This window comes from Neofelis nebulosa, chromosome 4 (assembly GCF_028018385.1).
Source record: "Neofelis nebulosa isolate mNeoNeb1 chromosome 4, mNeoNeb1.pri, whole genome shotgun sequence".
Lineage (NCBI taxonomy): Eukaryota > Metazoa > Chordata > Mammalia > Carnivora > Felidae > Neofelis > Neofelis nebulosa.
Window position 1 is genome coordinate 128501155 of NC_080785.1, and position 25600 is coordinate 128526754.

Consider the following 25600-nt stretch of genomic DNA (forward strand, 5'->3'; position numbering starts at 1 on the left):
TTGTGATTCTTCCAATATCCCTAATGGTTCTATATTGTATTGGAAGTTTAGCTGTTACACTAATTCATAGCATGTGAAGCTACTGAAATAGCTTGTCTCCATTGTGTGATACCCAAATCAGAAGGTCGAAGCTGAAGCTGAGTATTTGTTCCGTCAACCAGAGACATTTTTTACTTTGGTTTCATGCTTGCTAATCTTGGAAGTAGTCAATTGCCCAGCTTCCTGGAGCTTCCAGTTCTACCTCCACCCTCTAACTCAGGGCAGATGAAGTTGCCCCACTATTTAAATGTCTTTAAGACTTTCTGATATCATCTTCTAGCTTGCTGTCTTTACATATTAGCATCTCCAGCAAAGCTGGAAAATTTTTTTTTGATAGCAACAGTAGGTAAAATTTATTGAGCAGTGCTCTAGGTCACATCCTATTCTCTTTGAGGGTCATGGCCAAAAGGTTTTACACATAGGATTAGCAATCATCATGGATCGGGAGCATTGCCCTCGTTTGTACTCAGTCTGAGACTTTTCTCAAGTACTTGAGTCTCACTGTCTTTCTTTTCCTTCCTCCTTCCCTCTCTCCCCCACTTTACTTTCATCCCTCCCTCTAATTAATTTCTTCCTTCATAGTAAAAGTACATTTGTAGTCCTCTTATCCTAGGAATTTCTAAATTCTCTCATCCTGCCTTCTATTGTCTCATCTTTCTCTGTTTTGCTTATATATTTACACAGTTGGCCCTTGAACAACTTGGGGGTTAAGGGCACCAACCCCATGCAAAGTGGAAAATCCAGTGTAACTTTGGATTCCCCAGAAACATAACTAAGAGCCTGCTATTGTCTTAATAACTTTTACCAATAACTTACACAACACATATTTTGTATATTATATGTATTATTTACTGTATTATAATAAAGTAAGCTATAGAAAAGAAAGTATTATTATGAAAATCGTAAAGAAAAGGGGTATCTGGGTCACTTAGTCAGTTGAGAATCCGACTCTTGATTTTAGCTCAGATCATGATCCCAGGGTCATGGGATCAACTTCTGCACTGGGCTCTGTTCCAAGTGTCGGGCCTACTTGAGATTCTTTGTCTCTCTCTCTCTCCCTCTGCTTCTCTCCCCCAATCATGCTTTCTCTCTCTCCAAAATTAAAAAAAAAAAAACATAAGGAAGAGAAAATACATCTACAGTACTATACTGTTTTGAAAAAATCTGCAAATAAATAGATCCACACAGTTGAAACCCATGTTGTTCAAGGGTAAACTGTATGCATATACATGTGCATATATGTGTGTGTGTGTGTGTATACACACATATATATGTGTATAATATATGTGTATGTGTCTAATAGTTTACACACTTTCTGAATTTATTTCCTTGAAATTTACAATGTCTTCAATGCTCTGCAACCTGCCTTCACTAATCCAAGTTCTTCTGTAGTGACTCTCTAAACGCACAGTCATTTGTTCATTCAACAAGTATTAATTTTGAACATTTAGTCCATGGCAGAAATGGTTCGAGGCTCTAGGAGTTTAACAGTGAGTAATTCAGACACTGTCTAGACACTCTTCCTACCTCCAGAGAGCTTACAGTTTCTGAGCTTACTAGGGGAAGAAATTAGTCAAGGACGCACACAAATATGTAATTGGCCAGTTGTCAGATGCTGTAAAAAAGGCACAGGAGATCTATCATCATTTACAGGAACACCTAATCTGACCCATGGTTCAGGAAAGTGGCCAAAATCTGAAGGATAAGTACACATTAATTACACATAGGAAATAGTGTGCACAAAGGTCCCAAGACAATAAGAAGCATAAAAGCATTTAAAAGAAGGTATTTGTGACTGGAGAAAAGCAAACAAGGGGTAGAATTCACAAGGCCTTCCAAAGTTAGAGGTAGGGTCCCAATGAAAAATAAGTATTGGGCTCAGGATGTAATTTTTCTCCTATAGGCGGTGTAATGCCAGAGAAGCGGTCTAAGCCAGGGATGAGGGTTATAGCAGAATTACATGATCAGATTCACATTTGTTTCCGTTTACTCCCTATGTTTATGAAAACATTCTCCATATCCTAAGTGTTTTATTTGCTTGTGCCCCTCTGCAGAGTCTCCTCTTTCAATTATTATTGTACACTGTCTAAGAAAATCTTTGTTCTCTGATATGCTAAGGTATAAAGTGATTTTTCTTCAATCATCTCTTTGAGAAAAGTGATCAGCCTGCATTTCATACCCAGTAAAGTGGTGAGGGTTCCATGAAGGAAATCAGATAAAGCACCTTTGTCCCAGCTACCTAGGAAAGTTCTTGGCATTTTTAACCTTTCTGCTTTGCTCCTCAAATTAAAATACAATGTTCTGTGTTCCCTGATTAGCTTTCTAGGGCATTGTTCTCAAACCCTTTTGTTTCAAACATTTCTTGACATACAAACAAACAACAAATCACCTGAGCAACAAACATTCATGGATACTCTGCCTAGAATCATGAGCAGGTCTATGTGTGCTGCCTCTGATTCCACCAGTTTCTCACTCAAGAAAATGGAGCTAGGATTTGAGTGAATGTGAATGACAGGCCATCAAAGGAATGTACATGTATATGTAATATAAAAGACATGAAAAATAGTTATATGTAATATAAAAGATATATCTTGTATATTTTTGAGACATAAACTTGGACTATCCACACTTCTGACACTTGCCTCAATATCTTCTGTCAAACAGGATAATATCCAGAAATTGAGTTGAGATCATCCCATCATAGTCTGAGGTCCTCAGCGTCCTTTCATATCTACTGGATAGCCTAAAAGTTGCAAACACTTATTGACCATGGTTTACTATATCATGTCATGCTGACTCGGGGTCGGAAACCTTTTTAAGAAATTTACCCTCTCTTTAGATTGATATGACACTCAGATACCAAAGATATGAACCATACAAGATAAAAGGCATCCTAAGTGTTAAATGAATGATATGGGTAGTGAAGATTTTAGGAATTCAAAGAAAGGAAAATAATTATAGGTCTACAAGATAGGCAGTAAAGATTCATGGATCTGACTAATGACGGATAGACCCTTTCTCATTCTTTATTCTTATTCCAAATGATACCTCTTGTCAGAGGCATTTCTGAAGCACCCTATCAAGGGAACATTCTTTATAGCTCTGACTCTTTATTGTGTCATCCTGTTTGTCTCCTTCAGAGTATTTCCCAAATATCTGAACTTCTCTCACTTACTTATTTATTGTCTAAGCTGCTCATTAGACTTATTTCCGTGAAGGTGGAGACTTTCTTTCTTGCTCACACTATAATCCCAGAGAGTCTCATAATGCCTAGCACGTGTAAGGCACTCATTTGTGTTTCCTTAATGAATTAGCTAGATGCAAAAGCCTTAAGTATCTTAAGCATATGCTCAGAAACTCTAATGTAATGTTCATTTGTATTGCCCAGATTCTTTGCAGTAGCTCACATGAACGTGTGATTTTGTAAAATTTGAGTTTATATGGAGTCAAATGTGACTCTCCCAAGTTCATTATGTAAAGGAAAGAGAGTTTCTCCTTTCTCATGAACTGTTTTAAAGTTAAGCGAGTTAGTGTCCTGTCTATTTTCTATTTTCTCCAAACTTACAAGGCTAACCCATCATGAGCAATCTACCACACCATATATCTTTAGAAAACATTTCACACTTATTTGATAAAGGCATCCCTGAAAGTAAGTGAAATGTTAAGTAATGCTGCTAAGTAGGGCTGCATAAAAAATATCAAGAAAAGTTCCAATCGGTAGAGCATCTTTTCTTACTCAGCTCTTTGTGCGTGTGTGTGCACGCGTGTGCACATGTGTGTATGTGTATAACTTTTCTTTTAATTTTCTTTATTTCCAAGAAGGCTAAGGACTGGACTTAAAAATACTAGCTTAAGGGGCGCCTGGGTGGCTCAGTCGGTTAAGCATCCGACTCTTGGTTTTGGCCCAGGTCATGATCTCGCAGTTTCGTTGGTTCGAACCCAGCCTCGGGCTCTGACCGACAGTGCAGAGCCTGCTTGGGGTTCTCTGTCTCCCTCTCTCTCTGCCTCTCTCCCACTCACGCTGTCTCTGTCTCTCTGAAAATAAACATTAAAATAAATAAAAAATAAATAAAAATACTAGCTTAAGGCAATACTTTTTTAAAAATTGCTATTTGGGGAAAATGACTAATATACACTTATTTGTCTAATTTGTATTTTCTTTAGAATTTCTTTTTTAAAAGACGGAGGACTTCAAATAGTCAATGTGACTAAAGCTGACGTTGGAACTTATACCTGCATAGCAGAAAACCAGTTTGGGAAAGCAAATGGCACAACGCGCTTGGTTGTTACTGGTAGGTACATTTCCCAAAGATTGCTTTATGTAGAGATGGGCTGTATGGTATGTTATTAAGAGCAAAGAAAAAACCAGATTGTTTATACTATGCAGTGCACTATGAAGATAGAACCTGTGTTTGCACTGTTATTTTTAACAGGTGGAAATAAAGAGAACAATTCTTATTATTTCTTTACATACCATAGTATGCACTGGGGAACATATCAGTTATGTGCAAGTACGATAGGCAAAAGAATTACAAATAGCATATGCTGATGACCTAATTTTATGCTATTCTGTTATGTCACATCTTTTGAATGTACTCTTGCACAATACCATTGATATTTTCTGGAGTTTTTGACGTCCATGAAACAATCCTTACCATCAGTGAGAGTCATTTACAGTTGCACATATATGTTGTTTATATATTTGAGAAAAAAAAAATGAGTACCTGCTGTGTGTCCAGTGTTTGACTTCTGTTGGTAAATAAACGGATAAAGATTCTGCCTTCATGAATTTTACCTTCTACCGGAGGTAGAAAGAAAATACACAGAATAAAAAATGAGGGAATTATCCAAGGGAAAAAAATGCAAACAATTGAGAAAATACAGAGTAGTGTGTGGGAGAGGTCAGCTGGAGCAGAAAGATGGTGATTGAAGTACGCCCAGTGAGAAAGAGAGATTAGGCAGAGATTTTGTGGACATAGAGGAGTTAACTAATAGATTCCTTGGGGGAAAATCGTGGAAGAATTTTGTAGACCTTGTGAGGACTTTGGCTTTTAGTAGAAGTGAAAAGTAGAGGCTGGTGCAAATTGGCAGAGAGTGGCATGATGTAAAATATATTTTTAAACTTTTGGTGTAGCTGCTCTGATGAGAACAGACTGTGGGGAATCAAGAGTAGAAGTTGGAGAGATCTCAGAAGACCATGGCTGCAAACCAGGCAGGAGGCAATAATGACTCAAGTGAAAGTGACAACAGAGGAGTTGATGGAAAGCGATCAGATTCTGCAAATACTGGGCTTGCAGAGTCAACAGGAATTACTGACCAATGAGGCCCAAGAGAAAGAAAGGAGACAAGGATGGTTGCAGGGCGTTTGGCAAATAACAGAAGGAATGACCATCAAAACAACTGAGATTGAAAAGGCTGAGGATTGCACACTTTGGGGAAGAGGCAGATCAGGAGTTCAGTTTGGATGTGGTAAATGTGAAATGTTCACCAAGCTCTGTTTGTGGAAAGCAGACCACAGTATTCTGCCATTAACAACAATATTAGCATAAGCTAATACTTTTTGCTTATGTCACAGTCCATGGTGGGTCAGCTATGCTGTTTACATTAAGGAATAAAGGGTCCTGGTGCCTCCATTCTCTTGCACATTACCCATCACAGTGGAAGAGGAAAGACTACATTTCAGATGGCCTCTTACTTTTTTCCAGGCTTCTGCCTGTCAGTGCCACACATAGCTCCATCTTACATTTCTTTAGCCAAAGCATTAGCATTTGGCTGTGCCTGAATTCAAAGGAGAGATCAGATAGAGGATAGAAACACACACTTGGGAGTTGTTCGCATACAGATAAGTACTTGAAAAGAGAAGTCTGGATAAAATCACCAAGAGTGAGTGAAGACAAAAGAAGACCAAGGATTGAGCTTGAGGCAATCTAACATTACGAGATGTAGGAAAAGAAGAGGGACCACAAAGCAGTGACCAGCACAGTACTAGAAAACAAAGGGTTTCGTGTTCCAGAAACCAAGCAAAGAAAGTGAACTGACAGGAAGACAGTGATGAAAGGGAGCAAATACTGCTGAAACATCAATTAAGTACATGAAATTGAAAAATGTGCCACTGGTTTGCAACAGGGTGATTCCTGGGAACCTTAAAAGCAAATAAATTGCGGGAAGCCACAGCCTAACAAGAGTGGATTAGAGAGAGAATTTACTAGAGGAATTGTAGACAGTATACATAAATGATTCTTTGGAGGACTTTTGCTGCAATATGGAGTCAACAAATGAGTAGCAATGGAAAAGTGGGGTCAAAAGAAGTTTAATTCAGAACATCTGGAAGGGCTGTGTTAATGATAGGAAGAAAGAAATGTACATGTGGACATTTGGGGAAAAACAGGCATTTAATTAGCATTTTAACTTAGTATCCCTCTTACAGTACCTGTTCTGGATGTCTTTTGTGTGGCCTTTCAAATGTTTGAGTGTATTTAAATTTTGGTAGTAATGCATTTGAGTCATTCAAAGTTAGTGAAAATTCAGTGGTTTCTCTTTCTACCCCTATATTTCACAAAGCAGTAAAACTAAGTTAAAATTGATTTTGTAGTAGTATTAGAACCTTGTTTACAGGTGACTTTAATTTTTAAACTGATGTATCCTATAAATTCAAATTTCCTAATTCTTTTAACAAGAATTTGTGGATCCAAAGAAATACATTACAAATCTGCATAAAAATGTCTATATTAATGTTGAAGACTTGTAATTATGCACACTACATGTTAGGTTAGCAATCAGCTTGTGAAAATGCTTTCATCAAAATAAAAACACTACAATTTTATTTAAAACTTTATTGTTCCCTTAACAGAACCAACGAGAATAACTTTGGCACCATCCAACATGGATGTCTCTGTTGGCGAAAGTGTCATTTTGCCGTGCCAAGTGCAACATGATCCCTTGCTAGACATCATGTTTACCTGGTATTTCAATGGAGCCCTCACAGATTTTAAGAAAGATGGATCTCACTTTGAGAAAGTTGGTGGGGTAAGTTGTGCCACTTCCTTCCTGATGTTTCTATCACCTGTGGCTGTGTCCCATCATCCCTAAAAGAACACCTGGCACATATGTGATGCTTGAGAATGTTTGCACTGTGAGTAAATCTTCATTCCCAGTTCTGTTGTGATCTAATTTTATTATTGTAGTTACCAGAAAGCAAACACAGTGACTTCTACCTGTGAATTATAATTTTAATTAAAAGTGATATTTGTTGTATTTATATTAAATACTTAATTATACATATCACCATGAAAATTTGGTCACTAGCACCCTATGGAAGAAGAAAGTTTTCTTATAAGGTGTTGACTTTCAACTTGCCATATATATTATGAAGTTGAACCAAGTCACATTTACTCAGTGCCTCCTTTGTATCAAGCCAGGAGCTTTATCCACGTTGATTCTTGAAATCACTCTGGGCATTAGCAGTGAGGATTTTCATTTCACAGATGCACACACTAAGAATTTGAAAAGCTTATTAACTTTCCTGGGGTCACTGTGCTAGACACTATGGAACCTAGATTCAAGCCTAAATCTGTATGTGCCCAAAACACAAATATTTTCTTACGTTCCACTCTTTCTCCTCATTTGTGATGGTTCTATCTCAGAAATAATTACAGATTTCAAGGAAGAACTGATACTTTGAGGAGAACTGTTAAGAAGTGACTCGGTGCTGGGGTGCCTAGGTGGCTCAGTTGGTTAAGCATCTGACTCTTGATTTCGGCTAAGGTCATGATCTCACGGTTCACGAGTTGGAGCCCTACATCGGGCTCTGTGCTGACATCCTCCTTGGGATTTTCTCTCTCCCTCTCTCTCTGCCCCTGCCCTGCTCTCTCTCTCTCAAAAATAAATAAATAAACTTTAAAAAATAAAAAGAAGTGACCACAGTGTTTGGTGGGCCACACAAACTAAGAGCAGACCCTCCCCCTCCCCTCCAGCTGGGCATATGTCTGTGAATCCAGAATCACAAGGCCAGTTGCCCTTGGAGGCCTCTTCATTTTGACTCAGGGAGAGCTTCATTCTGTTTGGCTAAGACGTCAATGGTATATAGTAGAGTTCAAGTTTTGTCCTTTGAATTAAAAACAAAAATGACACGATGGACAACTCAGCTGTATTCTTTTGACAAAGATTTTATTTTTTATTAAATGTAGATACACATACAGACAGGTGTAACAACGCATTAGTACCGTGTGCAACTTAAAAGGGTAATGTTATGACTTCAATTGCCAGCCCCCAGAAAAGATTAAGTCCTGAAGTCTAATTGTGAAATAATAAAATATATTGGTTACTGCCCCTAGTTTCTGCCACAGAGCTTCTAAAACCCTTGGAATTTCGTGGGTGATAGGAAGTTTTTTGTTCTAATGAGGTGACTCTTGTGAACTGCTGAACAGCGTGAGGATGAAGGCTGGTCACCAGAAAAACCATGATTAGAAGCTTGCAAGTTTTAGCTCTATCACTCGTCCTCTGACAAGGGAAGAGGAGCTAGAGATTGAGTTCATAATTGATCAGGCCTACTGTGATAAAGCTTCTACAAAAATCCCAAAAGTGTGGAGTTTTTTAAGTTTCTGGTGTGGTAAACACATCTACCTGCCAGGAGGGTGGCACCCTTCAAATCCCCTGGGACAGAAGATCCTGCACTCAGGACCCTCCTGAACATCATCCTATGAACCTCTTTATCTGGGTGTTCATCTGCACCCTTTCTTACATATATATCCTTTACAATAAACAGATATATGTAGATAAATCTTTCCCTGAGTTTGGAGAGCTGTACTAGCAAATAATTGAACCCAAGCAGAGTGCCATGGGAACTCCGATTTACAGCTAGTTGATCAGAAGATTAGGTAAGTGTCTGAGACTTGTGATTGGTGTCTAAATGGTGGCCAGTCCTCTGGGACTCAGCTCTTAACTCATGGGATCCAGTGCCAACTCCAGGCAGATAGCATCAGAACTGAATTATAAGGCATCCAACTTGTGTCCAAGGATTGCTTGGTGTGGAGAACCCACACACACGGTGTCAGAAGTGTTGTGCTGTGTTCTAAGTACGAGTGTGGTAGTTGACAGTAAACGAGGTGCAGAAAATATTTCTTTACACCAGTACCTCAGAAGGTGACTTTATTTGAATTATGGCTGTTGCAGATACATTTAGTTAAGTTGTAGTGTTGTCCTACCAGAGTAGAATGGGCCCGATATGGGCCCGATATGACTGATGTCCTTATAAGAAGAAGATTTGATGAAGGGGATAAAGAGGTACAAGCTTGAAATTAGAAAATAAGTAAGTCGTGGGGATGAAAAATCCAGTGTAGGGGAATAGAGTCAATAATATTATAATAACTTTGTATGGTTACAGAAGCTAACTACACTTATTGTGGTGAGCATTTTGTAATGTATGTAACTGGAGAATCACTATGTTGTACACCTGAAACTAATATTATATTGTATGTCAACTCTACCTCAATGAAAAAAAAAAATTTAAGAGGGAAGTTTGGACACAAACATAGGGAGAACACCACGTAAAGACACAGACACAGGGTTCCTGGGTGACTCAGTCGGTTGTGTCCGGCTTCAGCTCAAGTCATGATCTCGTGGTTTGTGAGTTCAAGCCCTGCGTGGGGCTCTGTGCTGACAGCTCAGAGCCTGGAGCCTGTTTCAGATTCGATGTGTGTCTCTCTCTACCCCTCCCCCACTTGCGCGCACGCACGCGTTCTCTCTCTCTCTCTCTCTGTCTTAAAATAAATAAATACAATTAGAAAAAAAAAAAAAAAGACACAGACACAGAGGGGAAGGGCCAGTGTGAAGATGCAGGCAGAAATTAAAGCTATCTTTCCATAGGCCAAGGAATGCCTAGAGCTTCCAGAAGTTCAGACGGGACAAGGAAGGGTCCTATCCTAGAGATTTTAGAAAGGGAGCTTGATTTCAGACTTTTGGCCTCAAGAACTGTAAAGGGAATAAAGTTCTGTTGTTTAAAGCTGCCCAGTTTGTGTCACTTAGTTACAGCAGCCCTAGTAAACATTGCAGATGGTTTCTTACAAGAAATAAAAAAGTGGTGATGTTTAGATACCAGCCGCAGTTATGTGCAGTTTCATTGCCTTTTCTATTTTCTCTTACCTGGCTTATTCCATTTTAGAAGTTCTGGTTTCTCTAATTATTCTGACCAATTCAAGGCCTGGGAGGACTTCACCAGTGGCTACAACTTACTAGCATTTCTTTCACCATTACTTTAAATACGTTTTTTTTTTTTTTTTTTTTTTTTAAACGTTTTTTATTTATTTTTGGGACAGAGAGAGACAGAGCATGAACGGGGGAGGGGCAGAGAGAGAGGGAGACACAGAATCGGAAACAGGCTCCAGGCTCCGAGCCATCAGCCCAGAGCCTGACGCGGGGCTCGAACTCACGGACCGCGAGATCGTGACCTGGCTGAAGTCGGACGCTCAACCGACTGCGCCACCCAGGCGCCCCTTAAATACGTTTTTTAAAAAAAAAAAAGTCACAAATTTCTTCTGTCGCAGTAAGAAAAGGCGTATGCCAGTATTCTCAGGCAACTCTATTCCATGCTTAGGGTTCGTCCTTTCCCTGAAGGAAGGCAAAGGAAAAGAGAAAAGACTAGAATGTTACCTTCATAAAGTCCCATTATCAATTCTGGAAAAAGCTTCTTTTCTAACTCAGCTCTTGTCCTAACCTTAGTTCTTAGATTTGAAACATTAGTTACCTTTGCTGTCTAGTGTAGATAACGGTGTTTGTGATTTACCTGGATTTTAAACTGTTGATGGTGTTTTATTGCATAGAGTGTCCTCTATTTTCACTAATGCTAAAGAAATAACGAGAGACTAAAAGCCCAAAGTAATTTGATTTTAATATTCATCAAACATTCTTGAGGAAGTGCTCACTTCGGACTGAGCCAGATGACTGCTTTCTGTAAGAGGAGCTTGGAGTTAAGAACATTTGAGGTTTTAATGTAATTTACCTGTTCTTAGTTGAATGATAGGGCCCACATCAGGTATAAAATCATCTGTTTACAAGAGTCAGGTATCTAAAACATGACATTTCATAAATTAATGCTACCGCCTGCCAAATCTGTTCTTTTTCTAGCATGCTAGTTCATGGCCTATGAATTTTTTTTATGGACTTACGCCATTAGTAACTTAATATTCTCCCATCAGTATAAAACAGTAAGCCATACAAGATGACATTACGCTTAAGCACAGGCAATTAAGTAAATTGGTTTTCTGTTGCATGAGAAGAGAATCACACAACAACTCTTGTCCTCTGATTATAAATTCATTGCAGCTTTCACATTAACCTGGAGAGTCTGCTTCTCTTTATCCAGTATGTTCATGGATATATCACCTGTTTTGAAAAGCAGCAAAGTGTGAGTCAGGAAGTTGCAGAAAAAGGTAGATGGTAAGAACGATATTTTTTTTTTATTTTTTTTATCATTTAAACAAATTTTTAATGTTTATTTATATGTTTAGAGAGAGAGTGTGTGAGCAGGAAGGGGCAGAGAGACAGAGACACAGAATCTGAAGCAGGCTCCAGGATCTGAGCTGCCAGCACAGAGCCCAATGTGGGGCTCGAACCTGTAAGCTATGAGATCATGACCTGAGCCAAAGTCAGATACTTAACTGACTGAGCCACCCAGGCACCCCTAAGAACCATATCTTTAAAGGGGGAGGCATAGTTTAGAAAATGGAAGAGGGGCAGGTGGGTGGTTCAGTTGGTTAAGCGTCTGACTTCAGCTGGGGGTCATGATCTCATGGTTCCCAGGTTCAAACCCCATGTCAGGCTTTGTGCTGACAGCTCAGATCCTGGAGCCTATTCCTGATTCTGTGTCTCCCTCTCTCTCCCTCCCCTGCTTGTGCTCCCTCTCTGTCTCTCAAAAGTAAATAAATAAACACTAAAAACATTTTTTAAAAAAATGGAAAATCCACTAAAAGTTCTTAACTGATTCAGCCAGTTGTCATTGGGACTATACAACAGGATATTATTGGACCATACCTTGAGTATTCAATACTCATTCATTTATTGTAAAAATCACATACCTTTGGGACAAATCTATAAGCTCAGAAAATTCTAACAATTTAGATCAGATACATTGTGTAGGGTTGAACATCCTGCCAATCACAGGCTTCTGCGTGGTTATACATTCAGAAAAGCTTGTTAAACCAAGTGATTAAACCAAATTGGCATATCACGGGACGAGGTATGGATCCAAAGACAAGCTTCGGCCTGTGCCTGTGGGACAAACCAAAGTTGTATAAATAAATGAGCAGTAAAAAAATGCCACTTAAGCCCACTATTTGCCATGCAAATCTGAAGTGTAGGCACAGTGTGGTGTGACTGGGAAAAACAACCCAGTTGTGTTCAGATACATATGAGTTTTAGGTTCTGTGGCTACTAGATGATGCCATCAGTGAGTCACTTAACATTTTGTCCCTCATTTTCTGGTCTCTTCTCACATCAGTTTTTAGTATATGCTGTGTTCACTCCCACCATGAGAGTTCACAGACAGTGGTCTCTTCCTGGAACACTGTTATCTCCCCATTTCCCTATGTCTACATATCTTTATACATTATTTCTATGTATGTAAGAAGGTGTATATTCATGTGTATACACTTTTTTTTCATATATATGCAGCTATAAGAAGAGACATAGACTCAGCAGTATGTGTACAATAACATTTTGTTATAATCCTGTTTAACTGACATAATTCCACACCATACACTCAGTCAAAATATAAAATAAATAAAATAAATAAAATAAAATAAAATAAAATAAAATAAAATAAAATAAAATAAAATAGAAAGCAGAGAGATTCCATCCTTCACCCCAGTAAAACATCTTTCTCTACTTTTAAATATACCATAGCTTCCCCTAAGAGGATAAAAGAGATAATAGCCCAACGTTCAAGAAAAACAAAAGAACATTACTACCTGGGACCTTAGTATCTGGGGCATGGCAATTTAAGTATAATTTTAAGAACATTCAAGGACAATTCTGACTTGCCTAATAAGTTACCTTTTGGACTTAGATATATGATATGGAGGGGGGGCTCACTATAAATAGAAATTTTCAAACCAAAACACAGCAAGGGTTCAGTGTATATTGTAATGGATGTTTCAATGGATATGCTTTGATAAGCTCGATGTGATGCAGGTGCTTTAGAAATGAAGAATGTATAGAGCCAAGCTGTACAGCTTTACAAACATTTTGTGGAATTGGATCTATGATGAATTAAAATGTGTGTGGATAAAAGTCACTGGAAGCAATAAGAGGTTTAGTGTTGACAACCAGTCTGCCATTCACTGGAGTGGCTGACTTCAGTGTGATTTATCTGTCACAGCCTGGACTCACTCTTGTTACGGCAGCAGTCATGAGCGTCGAGACTTGATGCATTTTCCAGCTCTTGGTGGTAGAAAAAAAATATCCGTGAAAGTAACCCTTTGTGTGTCATAATACAGTGTGGTCACTGGAAATTGATTTGTGTCATGAAATTATCAGGATATGAGGACTCAAAGTTTGAAAACAGCAGTTCTTTTATAATACAAAACTATGTTTTAAAAAAGGTACGTATGCATATATATGTTCATCGTAAATACAGATCTCAGCCAAAGCACTTATTCCAAACACTAATTGCAGTGACACTCTGAGTTTTTAGGCATCCCCCACTTGGAGTGTCCTATAAATTTTATATATTGTCCAAATTCAAAATGTCTCCTGACTTGGAAGGATCATTAAGAGAATATACTCAGGAGGGGTGCCTGGGTGGCTCAGTCGGTTGAGTGGTCAACTTCAGCTCAAGTCATGATCTCACAGTTCCTGAGTTTGAGCCCCACATCGGGCTCTCTGCTGTCAGCGCACAGCCCACATTGGATCTTCTGTTCCCCCCTCTCTCTCTCCACCTCCCCTGCTTGCTCTCTCTCTCTCTCTCTCTCTCTCAAAAATAAACACTTAAAAAAAAAGAGAATATACTCAGGAAGGAGTCTATAAAACTGGGATTAGAACAGAGAAATCACTCTTACTCATCTTGAACACTTCCCTGAAATCCGTCTCCTCCCACAGTGCTGATCAGGGATGAATAAACAAGATTCTACAATGCTTCTAGGAAAAAGGGAGAGGCACAAAATAAACTCAAGAGGTTGAGTTTATTTCCCTAACTCATCATTTGCTCAACCAGGCATATAGAGTCTCAGTTTCTACTTACAGTGTGATTGGCACCCCAGGGGTGTGTTCGTCAAGTAAAATGTTTATTAGGATGAATGGTCCAAATCCACCCCTAGTGGAAACCCTGTACGATTTAAATTTATAAGAACACTGGCAGAAGTCAAATCAAGTAACATGTTGCTTGAGCTAAAACCCATAAAAATATCGGAGTTACAACAACGAAGGCTATAAATAAAAGGATATCAGTGAAAAGATATGCAAATATTTATCTGTCAAATGCAACAAGAAAGAGAACCAAGTGTGATTTTGTGAAAGTCATAATTGAAGGCAAATCTCAAGAGTAAGGAGGATAAATATATTTTGAAAAAAAATTGCTCTGTAAGGAAGGTATAATAATCACAAACTATAATACTGTAAATAATGTACCATTAAAATATATCAAGTCAAAAGCAAAGAGAAAAATGAGAAACAAAATTGGTGTGTAGTCTGAGAGTGCTTCTTCTAACTGCCAACAGATCAATTTGCCAAAATTAGAAAAAGAATCTTTTGATGCTATATTATAATGGAAGAAACAGATACATATGAAAAATTTACCATACAAATGGAAAATACACATTTCTTTTCATTCTTTTCACACCCTTGTAGAATTTAGGGAAAAAATAGCAAAACTATTGTATACAAAGGAGATAGAAAAACAAAAGGGATAGATAGAATGTCAAAAAGTAATGGATAAGCTATAGAATATATCCGTGAAGAATAAAGATACAGCTAAAATTAGAAATGAGAAAGATTATAACAGATCAGAAAGAAATATCTTAAAACAGAACATTCCATGTTCAACTTGTATGTATTTAATGGAATCCAATTAAATGGAAAGTTTATAGGAAAATATAAATGATCAAAATTAACAAGAATTAGAAAACCTAAGTATATCCATTAATATAAAAACATGTAAATCAAGAACCATCACCAGCCACCCCCTCACTAAAAATAAAATGATTTTAGGGCCTGATAATTTTTTAATGTCTATTTATTTTTATTTTGTGCGAGAGAGAGAGAGAGAGAGAGAGTGTGTGTGTGTGTGTGTGTGTGTGTGGAAGGAAGGGAAGGGCAGAGAGAGCGAGAGAGGGAGGGAAAGAGTCCCAAGCAAGTTCCCCGCTGTCAGCACTGAGCTGGACACAAGGCTCCATCCCAGGTACCATGAGATCATGACCTGAACTGAAATCAAGAATCAGACACTCGGGGTGCCTGGGTGGCTCAGTCGGATGAGCGTCCAACTTTGGCTCAGGTCATGATTTCGCGGTCTGTGAGTTTGAGCCCCGTGTTGGGCTCTGTGCTGACAGCTCAGAGCCTGGAGCCTGCTTCGGATTCTGTGCCTCCTTCTCTCTCTGCCCCTCCCCCGCTCATGCTCTGTCTCTCTCTCTCTGTCAAGAATAAACATTAAAAATAAGAATAATAATAAAAGAATCAGACATTCAATGGGCTGAGCCACTCAGATGCCCCTAGGGCTGGAAAATTTTACTGGTAATTTTTCTCAAATATTCAGGAAACAGATAAATATTCTGTTATATAAACTATTTGACAACATAAAAATTTAAAAATCTTTTCAATTTATTTTGTGAAGCTAACATACTCCTAATAACAAAACCTGGCAAGACAGCAAATAATTTGTAGATATAAATTAATTTTGTGAATATAGTATGAAAACCTAAATAAAATTGTATCAAACCAGACTGAACATTATATTAAAACAATAATAATAATAACCTTTGTAAACTACATGGGGATATTCTAGCCAAGGTGCATGCATCATATCAGTAGAACTAATAAAACAGACCATACTATTTTTAATGGGTACCTAGAAGACATGCAATAAAATTAATGACCTATTACAGACACAGAAAAATACTTCCTCCGCATACCAAAAGTGTCCTTAAAGAGAAATACTAGGAATACTTTTATTTAAATCAGCAACAAGAAAGGAAACGCACAAATACCATTATTTTAAAATCATTTGGAAATGTTTGGACCAATGCAATAAAGTATGGACAGGAATAAATGATTTAACTCTGAAAATAAGGAAACAAAGATACCATTATTTGAAGACAAAATGATATTCAGGCTACTCAAGATCCAATAGTGTCAACTCTAAATTTTAAAAAATTAATCAGAGTTAAGTCTACTACTTATATACAAGGTAAATTTACAAAAAGTAATAGGTTTCTTACGTACCAACAGTAACCAATAAGAAAGTATAATAGGACAAAAAACTCCCTCAAAAGATAAGATACATGTTGGGGCGCCTGACTGGCTCAGTCGGTTAAGCATCCGACTTCAGCTCAGGTCGTGATCTCGTGGTTTGTGAGTTTGAGCCCAGCATTGGGCTCTGTGCTGACAGCTCGGAGCCTGGAGCCTGCTTCGGATTCTGTGTCTCCCTCTCTCTGGTCCTTCCCCTCTCGAGCTCTGTCTGTCTCTCTGTCTCAAAAATAAATAAACATTTTAAAAAATAATAAAAGATAAGATATATGTTAAGATAAGATACACATTGGTCTGCAAGACCTAAATAAAGAAAACTACAATACCGTCTTAATAGGAAAGGAGAGATGGATGGGTGGCTGAAGGGAGAGAGGAAGGAATGGATGGATGGGGAAAATGACAGGGAAAGAATCATAATAATTCACTGCTCCTGTATGAAATAAAGCAGCTATGTATTGTGAGCCTTTTAATTTTTCTTAGATTTTTCAATGGTGTTAAATAACTAACAATCAGATTCCAGTTGAAGTAATTCTGAGAGTGTTTAGAGTAAGAAACTAGGTAAGGAAGAGAATAGCTAATAGTGTTTTGAAGCAATAATAGTGAAGCCTTGTCAATAATTCTCAGAAAGTTTTCTGAGGATATTTGCTCAGGTAAGGAATTGCTGGATCTGATTCGAATTATATAGTTTCATCATTAAAAAACCTGAACTCAGAATTGCAACTAATAAAACCGATTTCATTCCCTTATGAAATGTTGATCTTTATCTCTCTTTGCCTCAGTTTATTGTCTGTAAAACTGAGGTGATAATAGTACATTATTCAGAGGTACTACACACGCACATGCACAAACACACACACACACACACACACACACACACACACGGTACTTAGAATAGCACATGTTCTTGTTCTTGTTATTGTTATGACTATTACTACTATTAGCAATAATGGTAGCATTGTTTCCAAATTGTTCTCCAGGAAAGGGGCAGGAATTTATGTTTCTATCAGCAGAACCTAAGGGTGTCTGTTCCCCAAATCCTTTCCCACACCTGCTTTTTCCTCTTAAGTTTTATTTGTTTGTTTGTTTGTTTGTCTATTTATTTATTTATTTATTTATTTATTTATTTATTTATTTATTTATTTTTGTGCCAAACAGATAATTGAGAAGTGATATCTCATTATTCCCAATTCTTATTTCTCAGATCGGTAATGAGACTGAGAATCTTTCTATGTGCTTATTAGTATTTTGGATATTAAAGAAGAATTTAGAATTATATCTGACTCCCCCAATCGCTTCTCAGACTTTTGGCTAAGATCGAGTGTATATCTGTCTCCCGCAAATCCAGTTGGAGACTTAGTACTTACTCTTGTGAGATGGAAGATTACTTCTGAAGGAAAAAGAGAGAAAAAATTATCTTTTTATACCAGAATACCTTGTATTCTAAAACATTTCTATAATTGCTTATTTGTTCCAGGCATTTTGTTATGTTGATTCTTTCAGATTTTCTACATACACAATTATGTCATCTGAGAAAAAAAAGACCATTTATTTTATTTTTTCTTCCCAATATGTATACCCTTTATTCCTTTTTTTTTTTTTTGTCTTCTTGGATTACTAGGATTTTTAGAACAGTGTTGAAGAGTAATGATGAAAACAAATATCTTTGCCTTGTTTTTGATCTTGGCAGGAAAGCTTCAAGTTTCTGACCATTAATTATGATGTTAGCTGTAGGTATTTTCTAGATGTTTTTTAATCAAGTTGAAGAAATTTCCCCATTCTTTGTTGAATATATCCAATGAAAGGTTATGATTCAAAATACATAAAGAAATTATAAAACTCAACACCAAAGACAAGAAAATTTGATTTAGAATGGGCAGAAGAAATGAATAGACATTTTCCCAAAGATGTTTCCTTATCAGATTCTTGATGTGATGGATTACATTAAGTGACTTTCAAATACTAGACCAGTCCTTCCTAACTGAGATAAATCCTGCTTGGTTGTGTTGTATAAATTTTTATACATTATTGGATTTGATTTGCTAATACTTTGTTGCGGATGTTTGTATTGATGTTTATGAGAGATACTGGTCTGTAGTTTTCTTTTCTTGCAGTGTCTTTGTATGATTTCAGTATTAATTAGGGTAATATTGGCTTCATAAAATGATTTGGTACATATTCCCTTAGCTTTTATCTCTGGTAAGAGATTATAAAATTGGTATAATTTCCTCCTTAAACGATTGGTAGAATCTTCCAATAAACCCATCTGGGCCTTTTGCTTTCTTTTTGAGAGAGTTATTAATTATTGATTCAATTTGTTTAACAGTATAATTCTATTGAGACTATTTCTTCATGTATGTGTTTTGGCAGATTGTAACTTTCAGAGAATTGGCCCATTTCATCTAAGCAATCATATTGGTGAACATAGAATTGCTCGTTGTTTAATGTTCATAGAATCCATCGTGGTATCTGTCTTTTGTTTTTTGTGGGGTTTTTTTGTTTTTTTGTTTTTTTTTTTTTTTGGTAATTTGTGTTTTCTCTTTCTTTCCTTAATTAGCCTAACCAGAGGTTGATCAATTTTATCAATCTTTTCAAAGAATCAGTTTCTGATTTCATTAATTTTCCCTATTTATTCCCTGTTAACAATTTCACTGATTTTTAATTTTATTATTCCTTTTCAGCTGCTTACTTTTGATTTGTCCCTCTTTTTAAATTTTTTTTAATGTCTATTTATTTTTGAGAGAGAGTGTGAGTGGGGAAAGGGTAGAGACAGACACACACAGAATCCTAAACAGGCTTCAGGCTCTGAGCTGTCAGCACAGAGCCCGATGCGGAGCTCAAACCCATGAACCGTGACATCATGACCTGAGCCAAAGTTGAATGCTTAACCCGACTGAACCACCGAGGCACCCAAATTGCCTTTTTTAAATAGTTTCTTAAGATTGAAACTTAGATTATTGATTTTATATCTTTTTTCTTTTCTAATATATGCATTCAGTGCTGGAAATTTCCCTCTAAGTATTGCTGTCTCTACATCCCACACATTTTTTGATAAGTTATATTTTCATTTATATTTAGTTCAAAATATTTCTAATTCTGTGTTGAGGTTTTGTTCTTTGACCTACATGTTTTTTAGAAGTGTGCTGTTTAATATCAAATATTTGGGGAGTTTTCAGATCTCTTCATCTATCTTTCTGCTATCAATTTCTACTTTAATTCCATGTTCTGAAAGCAGACATTGCAGAATATCTTTCCTTTCAGATTTGTTAAGGTGTGTTTTATGGCTCATTATGTGGTCTTTCTTGGTAAATGTTCTATGTGAGCTTAAATAGAATGTATAATCTGCTATTTTTGGATGAAGTAGTCTATAGATATCAATCATATCCAGTTGATTGATAGTGCTGTTCATTCAACTATGTTCTTACTGCATTTCTACTTGTTGGATCTGTTCATTTGATAGATGGATTTTAAGTTTTAAAGCTATAATGGTGGATTGATCTATTTCTCCTTACAGTTTTTATCAGTTTTTTCCTTTATGTATTTTGGTTCTTTCTTGTTAGGTGTATACATTAATGGTTGTTATGTCTTGAAATATTGACCATTCTATCATTAGCTAATGCCTCTCTCTGTCCTTGGTAACTTTTCTTATCTTAAAGTCATTTCTGTTTGAAATTAATATAGCTACTCCCACTTTTTTGTAAAAAAATTAGTATTAGCATGGTATATTTTTTCCATCCATTTATTTTAATCTAGATGTGTCTTTATATTTAAGTGGGCTTCTTATAGACAAGATATAGTTGGCTCTTGCTTTTTAATTCACTCTGATAATATCCATCTTTTGCTTGAGATATTTAGACCATTGATTTTTTTTATTATTTTTTTAAAATTTGCTTTAATGTTTGTTTATTTTTGAGAGAGAGAGAGAGAAAGAGAGAGAGAGCAGCACAGAGCACAATGTGGGGCTCGAACTCACAACTCACGAAATCATGATGTGAGCCGAAGGTGGACACTTAACCAACTGAGCCACCAGGTGCCCCTAGACCAGTGACATTTAAGGAGATTATTAATATAGTTGGATTAGTAGCTATCATATTTCTTCCATTTGCTATTTGTTGCCCTTGTTCTTTGTTTTTGTTTTTATCTTTCACTGTTTTTTCTGCCTTTTGTTGTTTTAATGGAGCATTTTATGCTCACTTAGGACTCCACTCTCTCTCCCTTTTTAGTATATCAATGACAATATTTTTAAGTAGTTATCCTAAAGTATGCGGTATGTATTTACAACCAATCCAACTCCACTTTCAAATAACCCAAACCAACTTCAATGGTAAGGACCTAATAATAACAAAATATTCCTAATTCTTTTCTCCTACCCCTTATATCATTGCTGTCTTTCATTTTACTTATACATATGTGTATATTTATATATCAAATTAAATTCACTTTTGATCATAGTATTTTGAACAAAGTGTTAACTATTAGATCTATGAAGAACAAACAGAATAAAATCTTTATTTTGCATTGACTTATTTATTCTCTGATGCTCTTTTCTTTATGTAAATCTAAATTCCTGACCTGTATCATTTTCCTTCTCTCTGTAGGATTTCTTTTAACATGTCTTACAATGCAGGTTACTGGCAAACGATTTCCTTAATATTTTTTTATTGCCTCAGTAAGTGTATATTTCTCTTTTTACTTTTCAGGGTATTGAACTCTAGGTTGGTGGGTTTCTTCTTTCAGCCCTAAATATTTCATTCCATATGTTTTCTTGGTTCGTTTTTGAGGAGACATTGGATGTAACTCTTTTTTTCTTTCTCCAGGTTAAGTGCTTTTTTTCCTCAGGAATTTTTCAAGATTCTCTTTGTGTTTTTTGAGGTTTGAATGTGATAATGCCTACGTGTAGTTTTTGTGGCATTTAACCTGCTTAGTTTTCTGTGAGCTTATTGGACCTGAGGTTTGGTATCTGATATTAATTTGGGGGAAATTCTAAGTCATTTTTGCTTCAGATATTACTTCTGTTCCCATTCTCTCTTTTACCTCCTTCTGATATCCCTATTAAATGTATATTATACCTTTGTAGTTATCCTACATTTCTTGAATATTTTATTCTTTTTTTTCAGTCTTTTTCTCTTTGATTTTCAGTATTGGAAAATTTAATTGTCATATCCTCAAGCTCAGAGATTGTTTTTTCAGCCATGTCTACTCTATTTCTGATCCCATGAAATCATTCGTTACCATATTTTTGATCTTTGGTGTTTCTGTTTTATTTCTTAGAATTTCCCTTTCTCTGCTTACATTGTCCATCTGTTTTGCATATTGTCTGCTTTTTCCATTAAATCCCTTATCCTATTAATCACAATTCTTTTTAAATTCTTTGTCTGATAATTCTAACATTCCTGCCATACATGGTGCCTCCTCTGATGCTTATTCAATCTCTTCAAACTATGTTTTTTGCCTTTTAATGTGTTTTGTCATTTTTTGTTGAACGGCAGACATGATGTGCTAGACAGACATGGGGCAGTAAATTGGTCACTACTAATGTGGTATAAGGTGTGGGACGAGGGAACGCATTCTTTAGTCCTCTGATTAGGTCTCATTCTTTGGGTCAGCCTGTTCTCCTGGACTGTGAACTTCTCAGTGCTTCGTGTTCCCCTTCACCCATTTGGTGAGATGTCTGCAGGGCTCAGATTTTGTCTGTTTTCCTTCCCCCATGTTGAAGGCTAGAGAGAGTTGGATTTGGGTATTCCCTTTCCCTCAGAAGTATTTATCTCTGATAAAAACCCCAGCAGGTTAGTCTCTGATAAAATAGTTTCTCCTGAAAGCAAGCCTTGTTAAGAACAGAATGTTCTTATTTCAAAATGCTACATGGTTTCTATTCCTTTCCCCTGCCAGAAACACAGGGGGATTTTTCTCTGCTATTCACTGTGAGAACCTGATAGAGCTCCTGGAGGTACAGCTCACAGAAACGTAGGGAACCACCTATGACTACGTTCCCTAGAGTTGTAGCTCTCCAGCTTGTCCACACTGACCCTCCAGCAATTCATAAATTACAGTTCAGGTTTGTCTACCCCAGTACTAGCTCCTGGGGCACTTCCTACTCATGGGTTTCAGCTCCAATAAATTAGGATCCTCAGGATTTACATGTGGTTTTTTCCAGTTTGGGAGACAGTGATTTCCTCTATGACCTCAGTCTTAGATGTACCACATCTAAGAAGAGTTGTTGATTTTTCAGTTCATTCAATTTTTTACTTGCTTTTAGGACAAAGTGTGATGGTAAGCTGCTTATACACTGAAAACCGAAAGTCAGGGTGGCTGGCCCATTCTTTAATTGGGTTATTTGCCTTTTTATTATTGAGTTGTAATTGTTCATGCTGACTTAGAGTTTATGTCCCAATTTCAGAAAGAAAATCATTCTACTTTGCAAGGCATGACATTTAATTATACCATTTAATTGATCTGAAACTAAATAAGAAAGTGAAGAATAAATGTTTCATTTGGGGCAATTTAAAATTTTAGACTCAAAAATCAGGATTTTAGGTGTTCTTTTATTGCCATAAACACTCTGATTTTTTATGCTGTTTTTCTTATACAGAGTCTAAAATTTTAGATCACCATCTTTACCAGAAAAATAGCCTAACAATAGTCATATTTGACTTCAAACCTAGTCTCTCATACTTAATCTTTTTCAGTAAGACTTTGAGGTGAAAAATCTACACTTCTGAGGTGTCAGGAATACTGTTGAAACATATCGGTCTGCTATTATAATAAACATAGGGAGCTATCTTTCCCGGCATTTCTCCTGGGAGAGGACATAATTGTATTCTCTGTGAGTGCTTAGGCGTCCTTTTTCTGGCTCACACATAGTCTACTGACATGAAAGGAAGGGTGTCTAGACAAGGGCTGTTGTTGTTAACTTATTTTGAGTCATCAGTACAGCCCCTCAAAACAACCCTGTAAGGATAAATTTTGGTGAATAATTACCCCATACTCACTGTTCTCGCTCCCTCAGATCTCTTGATGGGAGGAACCCAAGGAAAAGGCAGAGGATGAAGGAACCATTTTAGATATAGTGCATATAGGTTGGCTGCCCAAAAAGGAGGCAGTATTTGTAGGTACAGAGAGATCTGGAGGAGTGTAGCCAGTCGTGTTTGCAAAGTTGGCTATAACAACATCCCATATTCACCATCTTCTTTCAGTATGACTTGAGACCCTTCCCCATTGAGTGGTAAAATCTATGACTTTCCCCTTAAAACCTACTCCTCTATGACTTCCTTTAGCAATAAAGAACAGCAGGAGTGACGCTATGTGATTTCTACGGCTAGCTCATAAAAATGCATGCATTTCTATCTTGTTCCATCAGCACCATTTCTCTTGGAATCCAGCCACCATAATATGAGGAAGCCCAAGCACACTGTGGAGAGGTCTACCTCAAGAGGAACTAAAGTCCCCAGTCCACAGGTATGGCTGAATTCCCAGCCAACAGCCCACCTCAACTTGCCAAACATGTAAATGGGCTTGCCAGTCCCCTGCCAGCCACCTCAGCTGATGAGATTTATAACAGAGATGACTTTCCCCACTGATCCCTGTTTAAATGACATATTCTAGAGCAGAATAAATGATCACTGTTATTGTAAGCCATTAAATTTTGAGTAATTTATTACATAGCAATAGTAATTGAAGCTAGAAGTAAAAATACATTTGACACACTCGGTCAAGGTTTCATGAAACAATTACTTTTTATTCCTTTGTATGAGTAGATTCCTGTTCTTATATACTAGTCTTTTTATTCTACAATGGATGAATCTACTATCTCTAAATTTTAAGCTCTGATACAAGGATTTAAAAAGAGAGAGAGATTTGATCCACAAGTTAAATTGTCACTCAGGGTAGCCTCTCATGATGTGAAATGCTTTCATGCTATGTCAGAATGAACCCCTAAATCCAAAGGAATCATTGGGCTTTATGCTGTTGGCATGGAGTCTGCTTGGGAGTACCTCTCACTCCCTCTCTCTCTCTGCCCCTCCTCTGCTTGTGCTCTTTCTCAAAATAAATAAATAAACTTAATTTTTTTAGAAAAAAAGGAATCCTGGAATGATTCATGTTGACAAATAGTAAATTTTTGTATGAATCTATAGAAATTTAATCAACGTGTTGAATTATTTCAGTATCTACTGTCTTTTTTTTAATTATGGTGAACATACCAAGGCAGTCTGATTACAAGGAAATAAGCCTTGTCATTGACCTCTAGTACCTGTTTCATAAATACTGGTTTTCTCACCCATGCGCGGTTCTCAACTTATGAGCCCATCAGTAAACAGCCTAACTTCATGCTTTTCTCATGCAATTATTAGTTGCAGAATTTTAGAGTTAGGGAAAGACATGAGTGATTATTTAGAACGTTTTAGTTGTAAATGAAGTGAAGATGAAGAATGGAAATGTTAGGAGGTATCAAGATTGTTAACCCTGACTAGACTTTAGAATCAGATAAAGGGTCTCCATTTCCTAGTCCATTCCGATTTGATTGTTCTGGAATGTGGCCCAGGCATTTCTGGTATTTTTTAAAACACTCTTCAGATGAGTTTACTGTACAGCCAGCATTGAGCACTGCTGGATTTAGTGAACTGGAGAGCCCCATGTTTTGCAAAGCACAGACCATGTACTCATAGGCCATATATAACAAGGTAGAATGTGAGAGATCTATTATGTTTTTAATTGTCTTTCAATCATTAGGTTAAATCAAGGAGAATGGTTCAGTATGATGTTCAGTTTGTCACTAACGATTCTCTAATACTTGCTAAAGTCCCCCTTTAATTAAAAGAGCAAAGGTCTCAGTCTCAGAGATTTTGAAAGTGTCCGGCTAATACCCATGTACATTATTGTGGACAGTGTGTCCTTTGTGCTGTTTTCTACTCACCGTATTCATTTTGGCAGGTAATGATTATTTTGGTCAGCAGTTTTCTGTTTAAGATGAAAACATACATTTTCCATATCAATTTCCATATAAATGTAAGCTTAAGAAAGTTTATAATTTTAAGAAAAAAGTAAGGAGCATTTGGTACTAGGATACAGGAAACCAAATTGTGGAGGTGTGACTCTAGTGAATGAAGTCACTAGAAAA

The 25600-nt window shown here is 37.0% G+C and overlaps 1 protein-coding gene across 3 annotated transcripts in view; it reads left to right on the plus strand.

Annotated features, from left to right (window-relative positions):
* The window catches only part of CNTN3 (contactin 3), a 340674-nt gene that overhangs the window by 269839 nt on the left and 45235 nt on the right, over positions 1–25600 (plus strand). For all 3 annotated transcript variants that reach the window (XM_058726205.1, XM_058726206.1, XM_058726208.1), the window contains exons 12-13: positions 4204–4331; positions 6890–7065. In XM_058726205.1, coding sequence (XP_058582188.1) covers positions 4204–4331; positions 6890–7065 — 304 coding nt within the window. The remainder of the gene's footprint in view (positions 1–4203; positions 4332–6889; positions 7066–25600) is intronic.